The 24606-nt window shown below is 38.0% G+C and overlaps 1 protein-coding gene across 1 annotated transcript; it reads left to right on the plus strand.

Annotated features, from left to right (window-relative positions):
- Positions 1-2419: 2419 nt before the first annotated feature.
- On the plus strand, positions 2420-24584 carry ptpreb (protein tyrosine phosphatase receptor type Eb). The gene is made up of 21 exons (XM_053633042.1): positions 2420-2540; positions 7314-7480; positions 9909-9980; positions 10064-10160; positions 10781-10854; positions 11148-11281; positions 11388-11478; positions 11579-11655; positions 11749-11785; positions 13879-13976; positions 14087-14206; positions 14895-15058; positions 17197-17332; positions 17436-17585; positions 17762-17855; positions 18177-18253; positions 19008-19142; positions 19244-19369; positions 20151-20302; positions 20584-20719; positions 21354-24584. Exons 3-21 carry the CDS (start codon positions 9911-9913, stop codon positions 21426-21428), a joined length of 2043 nt encoding a protein of 680 aa, XP_053489017.1. The 5' UTR covers positions 2420-2540; positions 7314-7480; positions 9909-9910; the 3' UTR covers positions 21429-24584.
- Positions 24585-24606: the final 22 nt, after the last annotated feature.

Raw genomic sequence — 24606 nt, forward strand, 5'->3', positions numbered from 1 at the left:
ATGAGTATTGTCCTCAACTAAGATAAGTGTCGGCACTTGACTGATTCTCACCTGCAGATAACTTTAAAATTTTACCCTTTGAAATGTTCTTTTAAACTGGTGCCTCACAGTCAACTAAAATACCTTAACTCCACAACAGACTTTCGGGTGATATTTTCTGAGCAGAGATGCGCATGTAGTTGATGTTCTCCATGCTCAAAAAGGATTGTTACTGTATGCATGATCCATTGGTTGTTGGCAAATATGGCGAAATTCCCAATACCTGTAAAGGTCTCTTTTGAAATTACACTTCTATGCTTTTACTCAGTTCAGCCTAGCCAAAATTGCCCTCAATTTTGGGTTGAATATCTCTGGTGTGGGACCAAGTTCGATCCTGAAATTGTCACAGAAATAAATCCTCTATAGTAGCACTCTGCTGAAATAATTTTGAGTTTGTGATTCCAATGGGTACAGAGCTAGGCCTAGTAGAAATCTGGGGAAAATCCTACAACTCAGAAGTCACTTATTGCTTTTATCACAAGAGAAACAACACCTAGGACAACAGTTAGGACCATCCTAAGCTGAGATCTTGAGGTTTCCGTAAACAGCTGTATAACCAAAATTTATTGTGTGCCATAACATAAAGATAGCTGTCGTAGTTAAACCAAGTAAAATAAAATAAAAATTTAAAAAATGGTGGTTTTGCAATGCCAATACATTGAGGTGATCCCTCAAAAAAAAAAGAAAAATTTAAAACAGTCAAGCAACCAACTTTACAATTATTGGACCACTTGAGATGGACTGACCCCGTTACAAAGTAATATCCATCAATTAGATGAGCTCTGAGCTACGAAAGGACTGTTAAACACCGACAATTTTTTTTCACTTTATCTAGATATCCTAGTTTATAGTGTTGAAAGCTAAATACTGACTAAAACATTTCATGCATGTGTTTCTTATGCAAGTACAATATAAAAATATAAATCTTTGGACATTTTTATGAACTGTTAATGATTTAGGAGTTGACTGCATTCCACATTGTCATCGTTTTAAAATTATTATGGCATTATTATATTGATCTAGAAGGAATCAGAGAAAAAATAAAACGGTAGTTATGTATAATTTTGAGTTGAAATGTTTATCACAGTGTTTAGTATGTGAAAGAAGCTTGGGAAAGCTGACTCATCGTGCCCTTTCAAGAAGACCCAATAACTACCAGGGAGCCAACCAACCACTATATTGTCAAAGCTGCCAGCTCAACATAAAACCTCGCTTCAGTACCTTGGACAGCTCCGGTTATGGGGCTTCAGACCAAAGCCATGTTCATTATTGTGATATTTTCTCTACAACTTTTTTTTTTTGCTTTTATTTTGTTGTGTGGTCATACACTACTAACCGTATTCAAGTCAATTCATTTCCATTTAATTTGTATAGCGTTTTTATGAATAGGCATTAACACAAAGCAGTTTGTGTTGAGTTTGTTTGATGTAGAGTTATATTTAGATCTATAACAGAGGCTAGAGTAACAAAAGGGGAAAAAAAGTCCCTGAGATGACATGAAGAGGAAATCTTGAGTCAAACCTTCTGGGCAACATCGGACAGTGGGATTATAAATTATAAATCCCACTGTATATAAAATCCATATAATATCCATTATAATATACAATATATACAGTAAGTGTGTACTATAAAGTCAATCAGGAGTAAGTGTGTTGAAAAGATGTTCAGCATGAGCATCATAATCTTTATACTACTTTATAGCAGTAGATTTCTCATGGGTTTTCTCTGGGTTCTCCGGTTTCCTCTCACTGTCCAAAAAGCTGGATGGCTTGCTAGCTAGTGAGTCTTTATTGGTCACATATACATTACAGCACAGTGAAATTCTTTTTTCTTTGCATATTAGGAGGTTGGGGTTAGAGTGCAGGGTCAGCCATGATACGGTGCCCCGGGAGCAGAGAGCCTTATGGGCCTTGCCCAACAGTGGCAGCTTGGCAGTGCTGGGGCTTGAACCCCAGACCATCCGATCAGTAACCCAGAGCCTTGCGGTGCTGGGGCTTGAATCCGCGACCATCCAATCAATAACCCAGAGCCTTAACCACCAAGGCACCACTGCCCCCAACATGCTGTGTGAATGTGCATGTGCATGGTAACCTGTCATGGGACTGGTGTCTCATCCTTTCATCCAGTGACATCCAATGCAACCCTAACCAGGATAAAGTTTTATATATATATATATATTTCTTTTCCCTGCAATTTTTCTATTCAGAACTAGGGACGTCTGTGTACACGGGTAATTATTGCTATGGATATAATTCCCAGGATATAATGTATTGTACTCGCGTGAGGTTTGTTTGAATGAGCAGACATTCAGGTAATGCGTGGCTGCTGGTGCGCGCGCTCTACGTTACAGAGTGACGCAGCGGAAGCACCGGCGCGTGCAGCGGACCATAACAAGAAAAAAAAAACAACAAAACCCCCGCACGTCTTATAGAAATATCATCAAGACAGAGAACTGGATTTTCTATTGTACCGAGGACGTTCGTTGCTGCACAGCTGTACCGGTAAGATGGCAGGAAATGCTGCTTTATATGTTGAATTCTGAGCTATTTTTCGACATGTTGACGGTGTCACCGCGGCTGCACGCGGACGAGACAGAATATGTGCATCATGTTCTTCAGAATAGGCCTCGCGACGTGTTTACTGTCAACACAGGTGTGTCTGGGATTAATGTTTGGAATCGTTTAGTATATAATCCGGGATTTTCTCTTCCAGACACAACCTTAACACGAGCCTCCGTGTGTCAATACTCGTTCATTGATATTTTTCTGCTCCTCACACACACACACACACACACACACACACACACACACACAGAGACAAAAAAACGGCTAAAAACATTTCAATTAAAAATAACCTGCGCTCAGATTACTGTAATTGGGTATTAGTGACCGCGAACACACACACACACACACACACACACACACACACACACGTGTACGTTTTACTATCCTTGTGAGGACCACTGGCGTAATTAGTAATGCAGCTCCAATACTACAGGTCTAATACTAAACCAAACTCGCACAGAAATCAAAAGGAAACCTTTTTTTTTGTTGCGGGTTTTAGATTTTATTTTAGAATAAAAACTGCAGTTGTCTTCATGGGGACTAAGCAAATCTGTCAAAATAGTGTCTAATCTGTCCAATTTTCATGTCGTTGTTTTGATATTTGGTCCTCACTAAGATATAAACACACAAACACACAAACAAACACACTCTAAGACTGCAGAGTGTGCACCAAATAGTAGCTTATGTCAAAACAGTAGTCTCTCTTTCACTCTTTTTACATGTGAGTGTGTGAGTGTGTGTGTGTGTGTGTGAGAGAGAGAGAGAGAGAGATGGATGATAGATAGATAGATAGAGAGCATAGATTTATTGCTTTATGAAGCCAAAAAAGAAAAGATTTCCTTTTGGTTGCTGAGGTTAATATTTTTTTATTTATATATATATATATATTTTATGAGTGTAGCATTATCTACTTAAATGAATACGCAAGTAAATGGAAATGACCAACAAAGACAAATGTGTATTTAGTGTTGTATTTTTAAATATTCTAGTCAGGGTTTCATCTCATTCCAGGCCATATGCTTGTGTTTAGGCACGCGTAAGCATCAGTTATAGGGCCAAAAAAGTCGCCCAGCTGTATGTAGGTTTTAAAGCCATTCAGGGTCTGAGCACCAAAAAAAAAAAGCCCAAATGCCAATGATGTGCATCATTTTTACACAGTTCTGCACAGAAGGTGGTCCAACTGTTAGTTCTTGTCCATATCATGACCGTAATTATGGCTCATCAGGATTGAGATAGATAGATAGATAGATAGATAGACACAGTAGATGTAAAAAGTCTACACACCTGTTAAAATGCAGGTTTTGTGAGGTACAGTAGATGTTAGATGGTAACATATTATTCATAATTGTGAAAAACAGTTAAAACTGTCTGTACAATCCATTAAGCGCTGAATGACCATCCATTTAATTTTTTTTGTATTTTCAAACGAAATAGTATTTTCATCTATTCAATTTTTTTTTGTGGAGATTTTCAGCATTAACTCAAAACATTACATTTTATTTTTAAAAATGTATCACTTCTGGAGATTAGTAAAAACGAGCAAAATGATTATACCTTTACAGTTTGACATCGTACAACCTGACATGCCAGGTGTGAAAACAGAAAGGAGACTGTTTTGTTGTTGTTGTTGCATGAATATAAAGCACACCGGTATTTGTCCTCAGCTTTGTGTTGTCAGTAGGTCAACATTGTGCACTGCAGTAAGATAATGATGGTGATGTGTTTGTATAGATACTGATGTTGACAAGGACACACAGCTCCTCAGGATGTGGCGTTGACATTAGTAATCAGTAACACAGTATGGCAGCTTCATGCACTTACAAGCAGTTGAATTAAAAAAATGCTTTTGTTAGCCATTAAAGGTACAAAAGTCAATATTTATCATTTCTTACTAGTACAAATAATATGAAAAATTATGTAGAAATGATAAAAGAAATAATAAAAGCCATTGTCTCACAAGTGTATTACATAGCTGAAAAAACCCACAGTTTAGAAACTTGTCTTCCGGTCCAGAATGTTTATATTGTTTATATTTTGATAGCCTCAGTCAGTCTTCTAGCTAATTCTAGTTGAATCACTGTAAGTTTTAGAGGCAGAGCTTTGTGTACATGGGTGGAAATGGGGGTCGGCTCATTGAGTAAAAAAATCATTCAAATCTCATTAAACTCTAGAGGTCGACCGATAGTGGATTTTACAGATACCGATAACTAAGTCGGGCGCTACCTGACGACTACCGATTAATCAACTGATAGTTTGATAAATTGATACAGAATGAAAACCTAACGCTCAAAGTGAAATACTGCTGAAGTTTATTACAGAAATAAACAGTACTGACTGTACCGTAATAAGTATTAATACATATTATTAATAAATATTAAAGTAAATAAACTATTTACAGCCAAACTGAACCAAAAAGTAACACTCCAAACATAGACATCCAAAATGCATAAAAAAACACTTCAAATAGCACAACAAAATTTGTCAGCGATAGTTTTTATTTCGCCTCTACAGGCCGCTCTCGTATTGTATAATGGCAGTGGACCCTTCTCCTCAGCCACTCCTGCAACACAAATGTTACCAAATACAAATTTAAAATTGAGTATTTCTGAATATTTCAGAAGTCAAGAAATTTAAGCTCAGTAGTAAAAAACTGTTAATTTAGATATAGGCAGTGCTGCATCTGTGGGCTAATTGTTTCTAAAATAATCAGGTTGGCTCTGCTCTTCTTCCCCTAGTGTGGGCCATGGAAGCTCATGGGTTCAGCCTTGTAAAAGGACAGGAGATTAATTATGCATCTTTTTTCATCAGAACCTGCTCAGGGTAAATGTGAGCTTTGCAAATGTAGCATCTATAAATTATCAGGAGGATTCATTGCCTGTTTATCCTGATTGCCTTGATCGATAGGGCCAAAATCAATAGACACAGTCTTTAGTAGACATGCCATTATACAGCCTAGACTGGTGAAGCACAGATCCGGTATTGAGCAGATGTTTACCTGAAACACTGGATATTTACTGTATTGGATGGAAGGGAAGTTTTGAATAAAACGTCATACACAGTTTCATATTCACATAACTATCCAATAATTAATTATCCAAAGGCAATCTGAAGTGCAATCTGGTTTTAGCGAGTGAGTTTAGACATCATTTCTATTAGTTGTTTGGTTTGGAAACTAAGATACACTGTCAAAGCAAAGATATACAGTAGATACAAATTTATCAGTGTATCATGGGGTTTAGTCATTATATTATAGATGTGTCTTTGCAGTGAAAGTGATATTACAGTCAGGTCCATAAATATTGGGTCATTGACAAAGTACTTGCTATTTTAGCTGTCTAACACATTGGATTGGATCTAAATTGGATCTAAATTGTGTGAACAGTGTAGAACGGTGTACAGCATTTTTATATTTGGCCCCCTCTTTTCAATAGACCAAAAATAATTGGAAAATGCTCAGTTGTTTCATGGCCAGGTGTGTGTTATTCCCTCATCTCATTATTTCACTTATAAGTGATAAGATAAAAGGTCTAGAGTTGATTTCAAGTGTGGCATTTGCATGTGGAACCTGTTGTTGTTAACTCTCAATATGTAGCACAAAGAGCTGTCACTGCCAGTGAAGCAAGCCATCGTTAGTCTGAGAGATCAAAACAAACCCATCAGGTGTGGCCAAATCAACCTCTGTACATTCTTAAAAGGAAAGAATGCACTGGTGAGCTCAGGAACACCAAAAGGCCTGGACGACCTTGGAAAAGAACTGTGGTAGATAAGAGAAGAATTCTTTCAGTGGTGGAGAAAAACCTTCACAGCAGTTGCCAGATCAAGAAGACCCTCCGGGGCTCCCAAGTAGTGCAACAGGAAAGCGTTCACGCTACTGGCTGGAGATTGCGAGTTTGGATCCCCATGATGCCACTGCAGTTCGTGGCTGGGAGTCCAAGAGAAGGCAAAACTGGCAGTGCTCTCAGGGTAGGAGGGGTAGTACACTCTTTCCCCTATCAATCACAGCGAATCATGGGCATCTGTGAGCTCATGCAAATTGCTGGGTGGGAGAATATACAGATAGTTTATTAAACATGTAAATGATTGGATTGCACTAGTGGACATGGACTAATATCTCAGGCCGGTTATCCCGGGATACTATCTAATAGCGATAATAGCGAAAATACAAGGAATCTTCAATTAATACAATTAGTGTTTGTTTTTTCTGTGTGAAGTAGAATCTTATCGTATACACAACCTTGACCGTCAGGCTCTCTCATATAATCTGATTTTGATTGACCAGGTCAGGAACTTAAAATAACTTGAACTAACAGACAACAAAAACACATATTGAGTCTGAGGAGTTTAATTATATATTATCAACTGCTGTAATAATCATACTGTAATTAGTTAACACATTAAAAGATTTTAACCTGTATACGGTTAAAATCCGGGCATTCAGTATGTATACAATCGTGTAACCATTTCCCAAATGCGATTAGAAGCATATCTTAAATACGTTACCCTTTATTTAATAAATGTTTCCCTATAGTCAATAATAATAATAATAATAATAATAATAATAATAATGGAGTGTATGTGCCTCCGATTTGGCCTACGTTACTAATAAATACTTGATGAGAGCACTTAAAATCAGCTTCTTCATGTAGATGCTGCCACGCAGTGATAATAACAGTGATTCTGTCTTCTCTCTCTATCTCCTTTCCCTCAAAGACTTGACTACCTACGGCTATCATAGCTATTGCTGCCAGGACGATGTCTCATATTATCCTGAAGTAAAATAGAAACAAGAAAAGTGATTGAAAAGCTATGATGCTAGAAGACATTTTGGACTAGTGCCCATAAAGAAGTAACGTGAGCAGCTGGCTTGGATTACATCGGTAAGTATACTTCATGTTCGAGGATGTATTCAAGTGCTTTTTGCATTTTTTGGAGTCGGATAGCAACAATCTACATGTCGTCTGGATTATGTAATCAGAGTAGGATGCATTCGTGATACAGTTGTGCTCATACATCTACATAGCCCTTGAAGAATCTGCAAAATGTTAATAATTAAAAAAAAAAAGAGAGAAATCATTAAAATTGCATTTTGTTTTTTATTTAGTTCTGCCCTGAATAAGCTATTTCACATAACAGATGTTTACATAAAGTCCACAAGAAACAATAATAACTGAATTTACACAAATGAACCAGTTCAAAAGGTTACACACACTTGATTCTTAATACTGTGTTGTTACCTGGATGATCAATGACTGTTTTAATGTTTTGTGATAGTTGTTCATGAGTAAATTCAGGTCCTGCACATCCTTTACTTTTCCGGCATCTTCTGCATATTTGACTCCTTTCCAACAGCGGCTATACGATTTTGAGATCCATCTTTTCACACTGAGGACAACTGAGGGACTCGTACACAACTATTACAAAAGGTGCAAACATTCACTGATGCTCAAGAAGGTAACACGATACATTAAGAGCCAGGGGGGTGTAAACTTTTGAACAGATCTCTTTTTTTTTGCTTAAAGATCTTATTTTTTCATTTAGTACTGCCCTTTAGAAGCTACATAAGATATTTATAAGTTTCCCAGAAGACAAAATAATAACAATTTACACCGATCATCCTGATCAAAAGTTTACACCCTCCACCCAGCTCTTAATGTATCACGTTGCCTTTATTGAGCATGAGTGAATGTTTGCAGCAAAGAATGTGCAGGAGCTGGAGGGACTCATGAAGAACTATCACAAAACATAAAAACAGTTGTTAATCATCCAGAAAAGCAAAGAATGTGCAGGATCTGGTGAATTTTTCTGAAGAACAGTGGGCACCAAGATAAATCTGATGATCTTTTTTCCAAGTTTAAAGTGATATAGCAACCAACAACATCCAAGTGAAAAACAATTAGAAATGTTTTAGGGGGAAAAATAGAAAAAGAAAAAAAAATTTTTACAAATGTAAATGTAAAATACAGTGCTGTGATCAAATATTTGCCCCCATCCTGGTTTCTTATGTTTTAGTGTATCTCTCATACTAAATTGTTTCAGAAATTAAAACAAAACACACCTTGATGATCCTCAGTCCTTTTGGGAGAATGTTCTGTGGATTGATGAGTCGTAACTGGAACTGTTTGGAAGACAGGGGTCCTGTTACATCTGGTGTAAACCAAACACAATATTATAACCTACGGTCAAGCATGGTGGTGGAAGTGTGATGGTGTGGGGATGCTTTGCTGCTTCAGGGCCTGGGCAATTTGCAATAACTGAGGGAAACATGAATAGAACAGAAAATCGGTAAATCGGTAGAGAATGGTCGGTCTTCAGTCCGTACGTTTAAACTCAAGCACAACTGAATTATGCAGCAAGACAATGATCCCAAGCATATGAGGAAGTCCACCTCTGAATGGCTCAAAAAAGCTTTTGGAGTGGCCTAGTCAAAATCCTGACTTGAACCCAATTGAAATGCTGTGAAGCATCTTCTGTGAAGAAGAGTGGACCAAAATTTCACCACAGCGCTGTGAAAGACTGATCTCCAGTTATCGGAAGCGTTTGGTTGCAGTTAATGCTGCTGAAGCTGGCACAACCAGGTTTTAGGTTTAAGAGGGCGTTTAGTTTATCACACGGGCGATAAGTGTTGGATAACTTTTTTTTCTTGTGTTAACTGTATGTTTTCTCAGGTTGCCTTTGTTTTTATGTTGTATTTCATTTGAAGATCTAAAACTATTTAGTATGAGATATACACAAAAACCGAAGAAATCAGGATGCTTTTTCACAGCACTGTATAATTAATGAGAATTGATTATTACAATCGATTACATATGCAATATGATTTACAACACATTTTTTTCTGCTTAAATAATTCATAACTAAATTCCTTTCAGGTTCAACTGCTGGCTTTAACCAGCTCCAACACAGCTGCACATGTTTGGCCCACATGGCACGGGCAGCCTGTAATAACTGCAGAATTTTAGCACTTGCACAGACCCATGCATGCCAGTACTATCAATAAGTGAACGAATGGGTTTCATATATGCACTTGCTGTTCTTTAATTTTACAAAGTGGTACGATCTGACCTAGTTTTCCTAGCACATAACATCATAAAATAAAACTACTTATAACACAGGAATATGTGATATGTCTCAGGAGACAGTCTAGGAATAGCTCAATCAAATTAAGGGATAATTTTAGAGCGATTGGATTAGTGTAACCTCTTTGCATTTAAAAAAAAAAAAGAAAAAAAGAAGAGTTTATTAGTTGTTACTGCCTTGTCTAATGAATTGTGCTATTACTCAGTGTCTGCTTTTCTGGTCTTCCAGCCATGATGGTCCTGTTTCTGGTGGCAACACATCTTATATCAAACAGTTCCTCACATGCGAACTGGACTGCAGGTAGGTTCAGATCAAGTTCTTCAGTTTTGCGTGGTCGAGTTGTGTTAAACATGCTTGCTTTGTTTTGTTTTTTTGCTCCTCAGAGCCTCCTGCTCCTCAGGGTTCCCACATCCTACCTGCTGCTCTTGTCATATCTCTCCTACTTATCATCTTCATCCTCCTCACAGTCTACCTGCTCAGGTAAGGCAGGCACACACTCACACACTCACACACATAGTCACATATGTTGCTTGATTTATTATTGATGATGTAAAAAATGAATATCAGTTTAAAACGAAAACACGTAAATATGATTGTTTACGTACAAATATGCGTTCTGAGAGCACAACATTAACATAAATAATAATGATTCAAATTTTTGTGTTGTTCAATTGTACATGCAAATTTGGGATTTAATTTAAGGTTCAATTTTGGTTTCAGATTTGAAATCCCAAACCCCAGCGTATGTTCTGTACACTTCAATATGTGCTACTTTCTAAAGACAGTCTAAAGACAAATCAGCTCTGTTGTGTATATTGTTTGGGTGGGTGTGTGTGGTTGTGTGTGTGGCCTTTCGCAGCAAGTCTAACAGCTGTCTGTGAGATAATTCTAAAAGCAGTTGTTCTAGCTGGTCATAGAGTCTTTAGCGCTCAGCTGCTGTGTTGACTCAGAACTCCGTCTCCCATGAGAAAGAACAGCTTTAAATGGTGTGGTCTCTTAACCATTGTTCTCAATTACTAAAACATTGTTAATATGATCTGTGTGTGTTATTTGATTGTTCATTTTTACTTCAGTTTTGTTTTGTTTTTTTCTTAAATAAGGTTCAGGCACCAAAGGAAGGATCTTGTCACTTCGGTTGACAAAAAGCTACCCAATGGCTTCCTGGAGGACCAAGGTAAGAGCCGATCTCAGTTTGGAGTTATTTTTTGCAAAACGTGACTTGATGCAGACGCAACGTACACTCGTAATATGTCTGACAAATCAGAAAGAATACTGTGGGTTAAAAAAAAAATTGTGGGTTAAAGCCGTAGTAAAACGGTGGAATTGGCCACCTGTCCATCAAAAAGTTCAGGATTTAAGAGGAGTAAGTTCAGTTCATTAAGGAAGAAGATAAACGCGTAAATAAATTAAATGGAGCGGATAATAGAAACAGATTATATATTTTATTTCATCCTGTCTCTATCTCAGAACAAACAGTGGTGCTCCTCCCCAGATCTCCATCTCCATCAAAGCATTACTTCCCGATCCCGCTGGACTCTCTGGAGGAAGAGTACCGCCTGCGCATGGCAGATGATGGCAAGCTGTTCAGAGAGGAATTTAATGTATGAACACACTCTCCAGCTTTTGTCTCTCCTTCTACCATCAGTGACTCCCTTTCATCTCCGCAGTGCTTTCATTAACTCCCATTAGTTGCCTTTTGATTCACAGTCTTTGCCGTGCGGGTTCGGCCGTGGCACGTTCGAGGAAGCGAGCAGAGAAGAGAACAGAGAAAAGAACAGATATCCGAACATACTGCCCTGTGAGTAATAACCACACTCAAACGAGCGGACACACACAATATTGGATTCTACACAAAAAAAATATTTATAATTGATAAATCTGTGTATTCTCCTGAACAGATGATCACTCCAGAGTGTTGCTTTCACACATAGACGCCCGTATGTGCTCAGACTACATTAATGCCTCGTACATAGATGTGAGTAATTTCTTCCTGCTCTGTACTACAGTACAATCGCTTGGTTTAAGTAGTTGGATAGACCGACTAATATATGCACATATTTTTGTTTAGGGATACAAAGAAAAGAACAAATTCATTGCCACTCAAGGTAAGCCTGGAATTGGGGTTGTTGTATTTTTTCAGTGTTGGAAATGGAAACTTTAGCATCAAAATTTATCTGTTTAAATTTTAGTACTGGAGCTCATTTGCTCTTCATAATAACCCAAAAGTGGGAGAGATCTGTGCCCCTGCACTCCCCAGCGACTTAATCCTGGGTTGTAGGAAACAGCTGAACGTTACAGCGACTTAATCCCGGGTTGTAGAAAGCAGGTGAACGTTATAGCGACTTAATCCCGGGTTGTAGGAAGCAGGTGAACGTTAGCGACTTAATCCCGGGTTGTAGGAAGCAGTTGAACATTACAGCGACTTAATCCTGGGTTGTAGGAAGCAGTTGAACATTACAGCGACTTAATCCCGGGTCGTAGGAAGCAGGTGAAAGTTACAGCGACTTAATCCCAGGTCGTAGGAAGCAAGTGAACATTACAGCGACTTAATCCCGGGTCGTAGGAAGCAAGTGAACATTACAGCGACTTAATCCCAGGTAATAAGAAACAGGTGAATACGAAATTTTTTAGTCGAGGAGCACCTCAGTGACCTGGCTCGTAACTCAGTCACATAAGGTGTTGGAAACTGGCTGTTGCTACTCTATGGGGGATGAGGATATTAAAACGAGTGGGTGCCCCCCCCCCCCCAAAAAAACAAACAAACTCCACCCCCCCTACAAGTTTCTGATTAGCGCTTAAGTCTTTTGTTATGTCTGAGGTCTGAATACCAATGTGAATAATTTTGGTTTTATAATCCCTCACTGGGGCTGAATGATTTGGGTGAAATATCTAATGGCAATTATGGTTTGAATTGCAAATATTTTCTATTAATTCCAGTTCCAGGCCTGTATTAGTGGTTTACATACATACTGACATAATTACAATCTCACTCTTCCTGAAAAGATCCCCGGAGTCCTCAAAGAACAACAACAACTGCAGCATTTATTTATCAATTATTACTAGGTGTGCGGGCGCACGGTGGTTAGCACGTTTGCCTCACACCTCCAGGGTCTGGGGCTTGATTCCCGCCGGGGCCATGTGTGTGCGGAGTTTGCATGTTCTCCCCGTGTTGCGGGGGTTTCCTCCAGGTACTCCGGTTACCTCCCCCAGTCCAAAGACATGCATGGTAGGCTGATTGGCGTGTCTAAAGTGTCCGTAGTGTATGAATGGGTGTGTGAGTGTGTATGTGATTGTGCCCTGCAATGGACTGGCACCCTGTCCAGGGTGTACCCCGCCTTGTGCCCGATGCTCCCTGGGATAGGCTCCAGGTTCCCCCGCGACCCTGAAGAAGGAGTAAGCGGTAGAAGATGGATGGATGGATGGATGGATGGATTACTAGGTGAAGTTATATTTCTGGTAATATTTTGTTTTTTTGTTTTGAGAGATATAAACTTTTTCATGTTTTTATCTTTATTGGAATAAGCCTTGTTCGAGACGTACCACAATCCCCTGCTGACAAACCAGGCTACCAAACTCTCCCGTTTAATAATTATCGCAAGATCGTTTTGCAAAAACTGTTTTGAAGAGGACACTAACAGAACAGACTGGATGTAAAAAAAGCTAAAAGAAGAAAAGAACTCTGATTGTTGAGTCTTGTTTGCTCTTGAACTCTCTTTATTATTAAGCCTGTTTTGTCTGTACTGATCTGCACGTGATTAGAGCGCTATTATAAATGAAGATTGTTAGCAAAGTAAATAAATAAAGTGCACAGCATCATAAGTGTACTCAAAGGAGTTCTATGCAACTCAAATGAATTGAAATTGAATGAGGTCTTTATACAATGCATAAAGACACACCTGGTGCTTTTGGAGTGTTTTGAAACCCCAAATTAGTGCTGTGGCCTCTTAAACTCAAATCCTCTAGCTTTGAGTTGAACAGCATGCAGTTCTAGAGATTTAACCACAGCTACTCGTCAGTTCAAGTGAGCTTTCATCTGAGGGTTTCATCAGTTATCAAGATTATAACGCAGGAACAGTCACCCACACTAACACAACATATAGATCAGGAGGTGCACCAGCATTCCCAGCGATGTTTCATCTCACAAGCCTCATTTTTGTCACATTGGAACTCTTTAAAAAGTTTCAGTTTCTGTTTGCAGGTCCGAAACCAGAGACAGTAGCTGATTTCTGGAGAATGGTTTGGGAGCACAGATCTGCCACTATAGTCATGTTGACTAACATACGGGAGAGAAAAGAGGTAAAGCCTATAAATATAGTATACAGTGTGCCTTTTGAGTATCGGTTTGGTGCGGGAACGTAGGAATGCTTGTGAGGTGTAAATGATTGTGCATCCGCATGTATACCTAGGAGAAATGCTGTCAGTACTGGCCGGAGCAGGGCTGCTGGCTGTACGGATGTGTGAGGGTGTCCGTAGAGGATGTAACGGTGCTGGTCGACTACACTATCAGAAAGTTCTGTGTGCAATATGTAAGTCTACATTAAACAAACGAATGAACAAATAAAGAATACAGAATCATGCATAGCTCATATTACATGGCTCTTGGTGAATTGGAGTAATTTGGTAAAGTTTCATGTACGGTCCCCTCCGAAACTATTGGAACGGCAAAGCCAATTCAATTGTTTGTGCTATACACCAGAGACATTTCGGTTTGAGATCAAAGTATGGATATGAGATGAGAGGTTAGATTTTCAGCTTTTATTTCCTGGTATTTACATCTAGATGTGTTAAATAACATGAAACAGGACCGTTTGTGTCAGACCACCCAATTTTTAGGCGAGCAAAAAATAAATAAAAAATTGGAACATGCGACTGACAGGTGTTTCTTGTTACCCAGGTGTGTCTACTCTTGATTTTCGCCTTCAGTTTCACCTGTGAAGACTGCATTTGTTGTTAAAAAGGATAAGCCAACATGAAGGTCAGAGAGCTATCTATGGGAGAAAAGCAAGCCATTTTGAAGCTGAGAAAAGAGGAGAAAATCAGGCAGAGGCATTGCACTCATATGAATCTTTTGATCTGCAACCCAAACATCTTCGGTCTACAGCAAAAACAAATGAACTGGCCTTGCTGCTCTAATAGTTTCGGAGGGGACTGTATGTAGTTTTTACATAGACACGATATGCACATGTTAAAACTGATGTTCTGTGTGACTCTTAGCAAGCTCCAGATGGCTGCAGATCCCCGAGGTTGGTCACCCAGCTCCACTTCACCAGCTGGCCTGATTTTGGTGTGCCACTCTCCCCTATTGGTATGCTCAAGTTTCTCAAGAAAGTCAAGAGTGTCAACCCAGCACATGCCGGACCCATAATAGTTCACTGCAGGTAATGGTGACCAGCAATCTGAACATACTTCATCTGAATGTAAACATAAAATTGCATATATGTGGCATTCCACACTGAGCGTATTGTGGACCAGATGTACGTGTGACCACGCAGAACAAAACATGATCTGATGCGGATTCAACGTGTGCTTGTTAAGCTTGTTAAACTTGCTAAGGTTTTCGCTCATCGTACAAACTGCGCCCCAAACAGCACCGAACAGAGTATGAAGTTTGCGAGTGGGAACCTAATTGCCTCGAAGCGTGCTTAGTTAGAAGGAAGCATTACGGTACATGTGTCAGACACCCGCAGCCTCGTTTCATTTGTTGTGTAGTACTCTGCTCAACTTTTTTACACTATCCAGAATTAACAGCAGATCCATAGCGTAGCCATCCGAAGGTAGTTACTGTAAAACCCCTATGCACTATCCACATGCATTCCGGTTTCACTTTCTACAAATATGCTAAATAAAATCACGATTGTTTTTTTTCTCGTGCATTTCAGGTGGATGTCAGACAGCAGTAAGTACTGTAATGACCCGAATTGGTTTTCTGGCCTAATCATTTAAGGCACAATCAATTATCAAACAATTAATAAGGCTACAATGAACTACATTTATGACACGGAAAAGTTTGAAAAATAACTTATAAATCCTGATCTACTTTCATACAATACAACTTATTGAAATTGCAGTGGTTTGATTTGTTGTCATTACAAAATAAACAAAATATTAAAATTCTATATTTTAATTTTTATGTGTCCGTATCGTCTTGTGAATCCTGTATCAGGATATGTCTCGTTTACATATCGTGTAAATAACCAATACTTACCATTAAGATTAAGGATTAAGGATTTATAGGACTAGGACTTGCTGCCTACTTAATTTGTGTTGGTTACTGGAATCGATGCTAGCCTAACCTGGCATTATCAAAGCAAACAGGCTAACTTAGTTAAATGTACGTTAATTAACGTGAGCAAATTAGCAGAACTTACCTCAGCATGCTTTTTCAAATTAGATGACGATCATGCTTATTGACTCTGGGGTGCTCCTCTTCAAGTACGAATTTAATCCAGTCCTTGTCAGGTAGTGCTGGGCTTCCACTGGCTTTACATATATAAACTTTACATAATACTGCCATCCTGTGGAGAGATAGAGAATTGACCTTGCACAGGTCTTCTAAGCCAGGGGTTCCCAAACTTTTCCAGGGCAAGACCCCCCAAATGGCATTAAAATTTGACTGAGGCCCCCCTTTTGCAAGATATCTTTAAAACACATTAAAAATACAGACTTCTGAATATATCCCCCCATTTTTTTAATGAATAATTACATATTACATCTTTACATTATATTACATTAGGAATAGATTGTGTCTGTGTGTGGTTGTCTGAGAGTGAGAGAGAGAAAACATACTAGTTGAAGGGATGGGCTTGGTGGCTCCGACCAAATTGTTGAGACCCCCCTGGCGGCCCCCACTTTGAAAACCACTGTTCTAAGCAAAGCTGCTCAGTTATCTCCCCACAGACATTTGGATTGTGTAGTAGACTTAGACCAGGTACCACATTGTGTAAAAGCAAAGCATTAAATATCTTTAATTAAGACTTTGTCACAAGAAGACGAGCCTGTAACAGCTTGTCCTAGCTTTGTTTTTTTTTGTTTTTTTGTTACCTCTTATCTAACTATTATCTCTATATATTTATATATATAAAAAGCAAAAAGAAACAAAACCCTAAATGACATGAATTAAATCTGGTTTTATACTCATCCTGCTTTATATCATAAATTGCAAATTTCTTTTCTTTCTACCTGTTTTTTTAAAAAAAATTGTATTTAACTTTTCAGTTTCAAATACGTGAGTCAGCATTTATCAGTTAGGTCTCATGAAATACCTCAAAGTTAAAGCTCTGTGAAGAAATTCTGACACTTAAATTTAAAACACTTAAATCCTCACTTGTCCCATCCTACTGTTCTGTTATTTATCTTAAGGCAATTTATTCTTTATAGGGATATTAGTCATTTCTGAGAAGTTTCTGTTTTCAGTTCACATTTCACAATACGAATCCAATCCAGATCCAGGAAGAGATTCCCGTTCTAAGGCGATCTGATATAAAGATGCTCAGTTTTTTCCCCCCTAAATCTCCAGTGCTGGGGTTGGAAGAACCGGGACATTCATTGTGATCGACGCCATGATGAATATGATGCACGCCGAGGGCAGAGTGGACGTCTTCAGCTTTGTGTCCCGGATACGAAACCAGCGCTGCCAGCTTGTACAGACAGACGTAAGACTTGGTTCTGTCAAAAGGACTCGAATATTTTTTTTTTCTTTTTCATCATCCTGCATTATCTCTGAGAACTCCTTCTCTCATGCTTGTACTCCTGCAGATGCAGTACTCGTTTATTTATCAAGCTTTGCTGGAGCATTACCTGTACGGTGACACCGAGTTGGACGTTTCCTCACTGGAACGCCACCTGCACAGACTCCACAGCACGCACATACACATGGACAGAGTGGGGCTCGAAGAGGAATTCAGAGTAATAAGACTTATATCGAACCTGTTTTTCTTTCTTTCTTTCTTTATTTATATATTTTCAGGCTGTCATGAATTTGATCCTTCTTTAAAGTTCACTCATTGGTTTTTGATGGAAGGCACAGCATGTTGTCCAGACCTTATGTTATGTTGTCTTATTTGTATTTTTTATTGTTGCAGAAACTGACTAATGTTCGAATTATGAAGGAAAACATGAGAACCGGGAATCTGTCGGCTAACATGCGGAAGAACAGAGTGCTGCAGATTATTCCGTGTAAGGAAATGATTTTACATTACTGCCACTCTGACAGTAGTCCCAATCTGCTAAGCGAATAGTTTCCTACTATATTCATGTAGTCCAAAGTGTGCAGACACGAGGACGAGAAATACCGTAATTTCTGCATGACTGTTGTATTAACGTTATGTAACAACGTCTGTGGTGTACATCTGTATATGAGCTTCAAATTACTTTGCATCATTTCTAGGTTTTTTTAAGCTTTAATATGAACTCCTTTGAATTACTGAACACTTGTTAACTCCATGTTATGTAGTTAATATTGCATTATTTGATCTGATTTTAACATCTATTTTCCAGATGATTTCAACAGGGTAATATTATCTGTGAAAAGAGGTCAAGAATTCACCGATTACATAAATGCATCTTTTATAGATGTAAGTATCCTTCTCGATGATGTAGTGCTGGATATATATTACGAACCCAGCGTCATGGACAAGCCTGACTTGGTTATAATTAACACGGTGGACTTGCTAAACTGTGAACTTGGAGTGTTTATTGCGAATGTAGCGTTTGCATTACATGACTAAATATAATACAGCGGTATAATGCTGACAGCTGTATGAAAATACATAGTTATATTTTTTATGTCAGTTACATTTCGCATCAAAAACAAACCCCAAAAAAATCTGAATTAGATTTGTTTATTATGATTAGATAAGATAATACTTTATTAATCCCCAGATGGAGAAATTAGGATGTCACAGCAGCAGCAAAAATAGAGATATAAGAGATAGTACAATACAGGGATATAAAGAGTATATAGAAGATGTATAAATATGTATAGACATAAGTGCAAACTATATATATATATATATATATATATATATATATATATATATATATATATATATATATATATATATATGAGCAGTATATACAGCAAAGTATGTACAGTCCCACTATACAAATAGCTCATGTACATATTGCATATAGTATTGTGTACACTGTACACATGTGATATAGGTAATAGGATAATAGGTTATTTGCATGCATTCATTCTTTCTTTCATTCACTTTCTTGCCACTTGTCTTGGTGGGGTGGCATAGTGCCATTTACATAGTGATGCAAATGATTTCATAATAAACCACAAACGTGTGCATTTACAGTATATTTGTGTACTGTGTGTAGGGTTACAGGCAAAAGGATTACTTCATAGCTACCCAGGGCCCGTTAGCACACACTGTGCAGGACTTCTGGCGCATGGTGTGGGAATGGAAGTGTCACTCTATCGTCATGCTAACTGAGTTAAAGGAGAGAGAACAGGTACACAGCATTCCACTATTCCAAGATCCGAGTTACACCGTGCCTGTTGATTCACTACTACATTATAACCAACGAAACAACGAATCTCTTTCTGATTGTAGGAGAAATGTGTGCGTTACTGGCCTGCAGAGGGCAACATTTCGTTCGGAGAATACAACGTGGAGTTGAAAAGAGACACAGTCTACGAGACGTTTAGCCTCCGAGATTTGCTGCTGACGTACACGTCGGTGAGTTACTTACTTACCTGCTATTTTTCCCTTACACCCTGCAATGGATTATGGGTCATTTTGGTATGATCGGAGCAACAGGAATGCAGCATGTACATTTTCAAGACCTTAATGAAACTAATACCGGTACCAAATTAGGCTCCATATTTTTAAATTTAAGAGAAAGTAAATATTCTGCAAGAATATTCTACAGTATCAATTTATATCTATATTATTTTAAGCTATACTATATATTATGATCACGTTACAATGTCACTGATGGGTGAAAAATTCAAGGAAAATTGAAGAGTCTTAATAAGGTATTGGACCACAACGAGCCTCTAGAACAGCTTCAATGTGATTGGCAGCAATTTTAGAAATCTCTGGAACTGTCCTGGAGGGACGAATGGCATTCTTCCAAAAGATATTCCATCAATGACTGTCTTAAACATCAGTCCAGTATCTCCAGTAGTCACTGAGAAGGCCAGCGCATATGATTTAAATCATTTTCCTACTCATTAAACCACTCAGTGATGCCTCATGCTGTGTGGATGGGGACGTTGTCATGCTGGAAGAGACCACACAGAAGAAAATGTTTCATTATAGGATAAAGGTGATCAGTCAGAAGAACTTATTGATTTGCAGTGCCCTCTAAGAGGATAAGTTACCCAGATCATGCCAGCAAACGTTTACTCCACAGCATGACAGAGTCACTGATTTTTCATTTACTTTGCCATCTGTATGCATGTATGTATCCTTTGATACGCACGTTACATATAGTAAATAAAATATGTGTTTTTAGGAGAAGCAACCTCGCCTGGTCAGACATTTTCACTTCCATGGCTGGCCGGAGATTGGAATCCCATCAGACGGAAAAGGAATGATCGATCTGATTGCTGCAGTGCAGAAACAACAACAGCAATCTGGCAACCACCCCATAGTGGTGCACTGCAGGTATGCATGTACTTGAGCTGCAAATTTATAAGAGGGATAAAAGGTCAGAATAAATGTGAACAAGAATCTGTGCTGGCTTGGGGAAACAATACCATTATTTTCTGCCATGCTATCACAGAATATTTAATGTTGGCTTTCTAGAAACATACAGTTTAAATCTTTTCCACTCGATCACGTCAAACATGCAGACTTTCACTCTGTAATCTCCTATATTGCTGTTTGACACACACACCTCAGCATGCACATCATAACATTTACCACACGTGTCTTGGTTTACTCAGCGCTGGTGCAGGCCGGACTGGAACGTTCATTGCCCTCAGTAATATTCTGGAGCGCGTTAAAGCTGAGGGCTTACTGGACGTGTTCCAGACTGTGAAGAGTTTACGCACCCAGAGACCACACATGGTCCAAACTGTGGTAAGAATTTATTACACACAAGACTTGTGGAAAAGTACTATACCGTTCTGTACTAGCTCCTGTCACTCATGACCTAGAATTTAAGAAAAATGTTAAATGTAGTAGTCTTAAAGTCCCCATAAAGTGCCTTGAAAAGCCGCATTATTTGATGTATTGATGTAATTTCTACTGAAACAGGAAGTCAGGGCGGGACATAGCGAGTGGCTTCTCGCCGTTTTTAATCAGCCAATAGCGTTTAGCGTTTGGGCGTTTAATCAGCCCAGGCTAAGGCCATACTTGACAGTTAGTACCGTGGATTTTTATAATGTTGGGGGCGAGACACTTCAGATTCTAGAGAGCATTTGATTGGACAGAAGAACTGATGAGAAGCTGACGTGCAGAATGATGTCATGAAAAATGGTGGTCAATAGAGACTGTAAATTTTGAATGCGTATATCTTCTAAATGCGAATTTTGTCATTGTTTTGGAGCACACTAGCTTATAGACAACTTTAACGCTAACACATTCATACTAAAAGCCATAAAACTTCAATTTTGAGTTCATCGGGACTTTAACTATGTTGGTTTAATATTTCCTAATATTTCAAGTGACAATATACTAATATGTAAACAATTGTTTTGTTTTTTTCTTTCAGGAACAGTATGATTTCTGCTACAAAGTGGTACAAGATTTTGTAGATATTTTCTCAGACTATGCTAATTTCAAATAATGAATTTTCCTTTCATCACTTCTGATAAAACATTCAAGTTTGTTCTGCTTTCAGTTAGAAGAAACTCCTGCTTTGGGTTCATAATGCTCTATGCACTTGACCTTTCTCTTGTTAAGTATTGAAATAATTGCAGTTAGAGCTAAATCTTTTTTTTTTTGTACATAAGCAAGTCCTCATTTGTGTAACCACATGAAGATGATACAAAGCATTTGCATTTAGATTGTTGTATCTTTGTACTTTGTTGAATACTGAAATTGTTTTATTTATATATTTTGGGTACAAGGCTATATATTTTTGTTTGTACATTGCCCGCTAAGGTTTTTATTTTATGTTGGTATTATTATTATTATTATTATTATTATTATTATTATTATTATTATTATTTAAAAGGGAGCTAAGTGCTAAGAATGTATTGTATGTATTATTTTGTAAAATGTTTTACACTGCTATTCTCTAAGATGAAGTCCATTTAACAAGTATTCACTTGCAGTTAAAAATATTAATTTATTTGACAAAAAAAGGGACATTTAAATTTAGAACATTCATTTTGGTGATTTGGAACGAATTCCCCCATACACAGACAGGTTCATAAGTATTTGGACAGCGACACAATTTTTTAAATAATTTTTCCTCCACCACGATGGGTTTGAAATGAAGCAATCAAGATGCGATTGAAGTGTAAACTTTCAGGTTTAATTCAGGGGGCTTAACAAAAAAATATTACATTAACCATTTAGGAACATACAGCCACTTTTATTTTTTTTACAGAGTCCCTAAATTTTCACAGGCTCAAAAGGAATTGGACAAACTAACATAATCTTAAATATTAGGATTAGTTTTAATACTTGGAGGCAAATCCTTTGCAGTCAGTGACTGCCTGAAGTCTGGAACCCATGGACATCACCAAATGCTGAGTTTCCTCCCTTGCGATGCTTTGCAAGTCCTTTTACTGCAGCTGTCTTCAGTTGCTGCTTGTTTATGGGTCTTTCTGGCCCCAGTTTTGTCTTCAGTAAGTGAAGAAAGTTCATTTAAGAACGTTTAATTTCTTTGCCTTAAGAAGCTCTTGAGTTGCTTTTGTTGTACATTTTAGGCCATTATCTATATGTAGTGTGAAGCTCCATCCTATCAGTTTTGCAGCATTTGACTGAACCTGAGCAGAAAGTATAGCTTTATACACTTCAGAATTCATCCTGCTACTTGTATTAGCAGTCACATCATCAATACACACCAGTGACCCAGTTCCATTAGCGGCCATACACGGCCATTGTTTTTTCGGCCTAAGGATGGCCTCCTTCACTTGTGTCGACACCTTTTTTTTCATATTGAGAGTTCCCACGAACAGCTACCAAATGCAAATTCAATGCTTGGAATCAACTCCAGACCTTTAATCTCCTTAATTTGTCATGAAATAATGAGGAAACAGGCCACACCTGGCCATGAAACTGCTTATCAAGTCAATTGTCCAATTACTTTTGAGCCTGTGAAAAATGGAGGGACTCTGTAAATGGCTGTAATTCTTAAACAGTTAATGCCACCTTGAATTAAAGCTGAAAGTCTACACTTCGATCACATCTCGATTGCTTCATTTCCAATCCATTGTGGTAGTGTACAGAGGTAAAATTATGATTTTTTTTAACAAAATTTATGGACCTGACTGTGTTCGTCATTATATATATATAAAAAAAGGTATAAACCACAAGTTCCATAATTAACAATTCAGTTTCAGTGGCAAGCCTAGAAATCAAGTTGGATTCAGGTATGCTTGTAAAATGGCTGCCAACATTAGGCTGGAATTTCTGCTGCCAAAAGTGGAGCCATTGCAACCAAGCAGACCCCGCTATACTTATATTTGATTTGGGGCTACATTTGCTTGACCAGATGTCCTTGTAAAAGGCATTTGACTGTGATTACAGTAGGTAAAGTGTAGACAATATAATAGACTAATTTATTAGACTTTTTATAATCACAGCAAAACTGTGTACTCCAGGGTGGGATGCTTCCTCAAGTCCACAGTATTGCAGACCTGCTGTAATGGAAATTTTCCTGACAGTATTAATCTGGGAGGCTTTTAGATATTTTGAGAAGTATATGAAGAGAAATGGAAAGGGACGACTTCTAAAACTCTTTGTAGATACACAATTAATTTTGGAATTACTTTGCTTTTAGATGCCTGAGGTGAATTTTAATGAATCAGATGGCTGCTTGCTTATAGATAGATGTTAAATCCTGAAGGGTGTTTTAGAGGGAATTATTGGTCATGTGATGGTGAAGGTAGTGATTGCATATTTACAAAGTCTGGGCAAATGGGTTGATTATTCCACCCAGTCCGTATTCTGTTTTAATTTGAATGAGCAGTAATTGAATGGTAGGCTGCTTGGAGAATATTAACTACATTATACATAGCTAATTATCTAATTACCTTAGCATGTGAGAGAATGGAGAGAAAAAAAAAGTCATAAGAAATTGGCATGGACATGGCAAATGGCAGGAGATGCAAGCAGACTTATATAATACAATGTCCTCTAAAGGTATTTGAACTGTCAAATTCAAAATTGCTTTTCTGTTGTTTATTCAAGCAGCTTGGAACTGCAACAGTAAATCAAGTATGAAGCAAAAGTAAAGAATGTCCCCTTTTATTTCTTTGTGGTTATTGGTCAGATGTATACTGTTGAAGTGTGTCTGTCTAACAGAGCTTTATACAGGGTGGAATTTAGCTTCAGTCTTCATTTTGGTGTCTGCCTTTTGGAGTCTATAGACCTACAGTAAAATAAGATAAAGAGTACATAATTGTCTATGAAAAGGAAGGAAGATATTCAGGGGGTAAATGAAAATACTGGTTCATTAGCAAAAAGACAGAAGTTCACAGCAAATTTAAGATGAATTAAAAACATGGAATAATACAGTCATCAAGGACAAAGATTAATACAAGCAGAGATGAAATGATCCACCTGAGCTTATAATACTGGTCAATGGCTTACATTCTTGAATCATCATAAAGGGTTCTTCGGTTTCCTTAAAGTCTTTATGTAGAACTTCACAGCAGAAGGTTTTACATTTATAAAAGATTACACTTCGAAAAAGGATGGTTAATAATAATATATTAACCATATTTGAATAACAAGACTTCTACAAGACTACATGTCACGAACGTTTCCTCTTTATAATCTGAGTGACTGCT

This window comes from Ictalurus furcatus, chromosome 9 (genome assembly GCF_023375685.1).
Source record: "Ictalurus furcatus strain D&B chromosome 9, Billie_1.0, whole genome shotgun sequence".
NCBI lineage: Eukaryota > Metazoa > Chordata > Actinopteri > Siluriformes > Ictaluridae > Ictalurus > Ictalurus furcatus.

Excerpts from the sequence above, each read along its gene's own strand:
- ptpreb (XM_053633042.1), top strand. The coding sequence starts at position 9,911 with ATGATGGTCCTGTTTCTGGTGGCAACACATCTTATATCAAACAGTTCC. Across the intron at positions 10,161-10,780 it reads CTCACAGTCTACCTGCTCAG|GTTCAGGCACCAAAGGAAGG; the intron begins GTAAGGCAGGCA and ends TTCTTAAATAAG. Across the intron at positions 19,370-20,150 it reads TGCTGCTGACGTACACGTCG|GAGAAGCAACCTCGCCTGGT; the intron begins GTGAGTTACTTA and ends ATGTGTTTTTAG.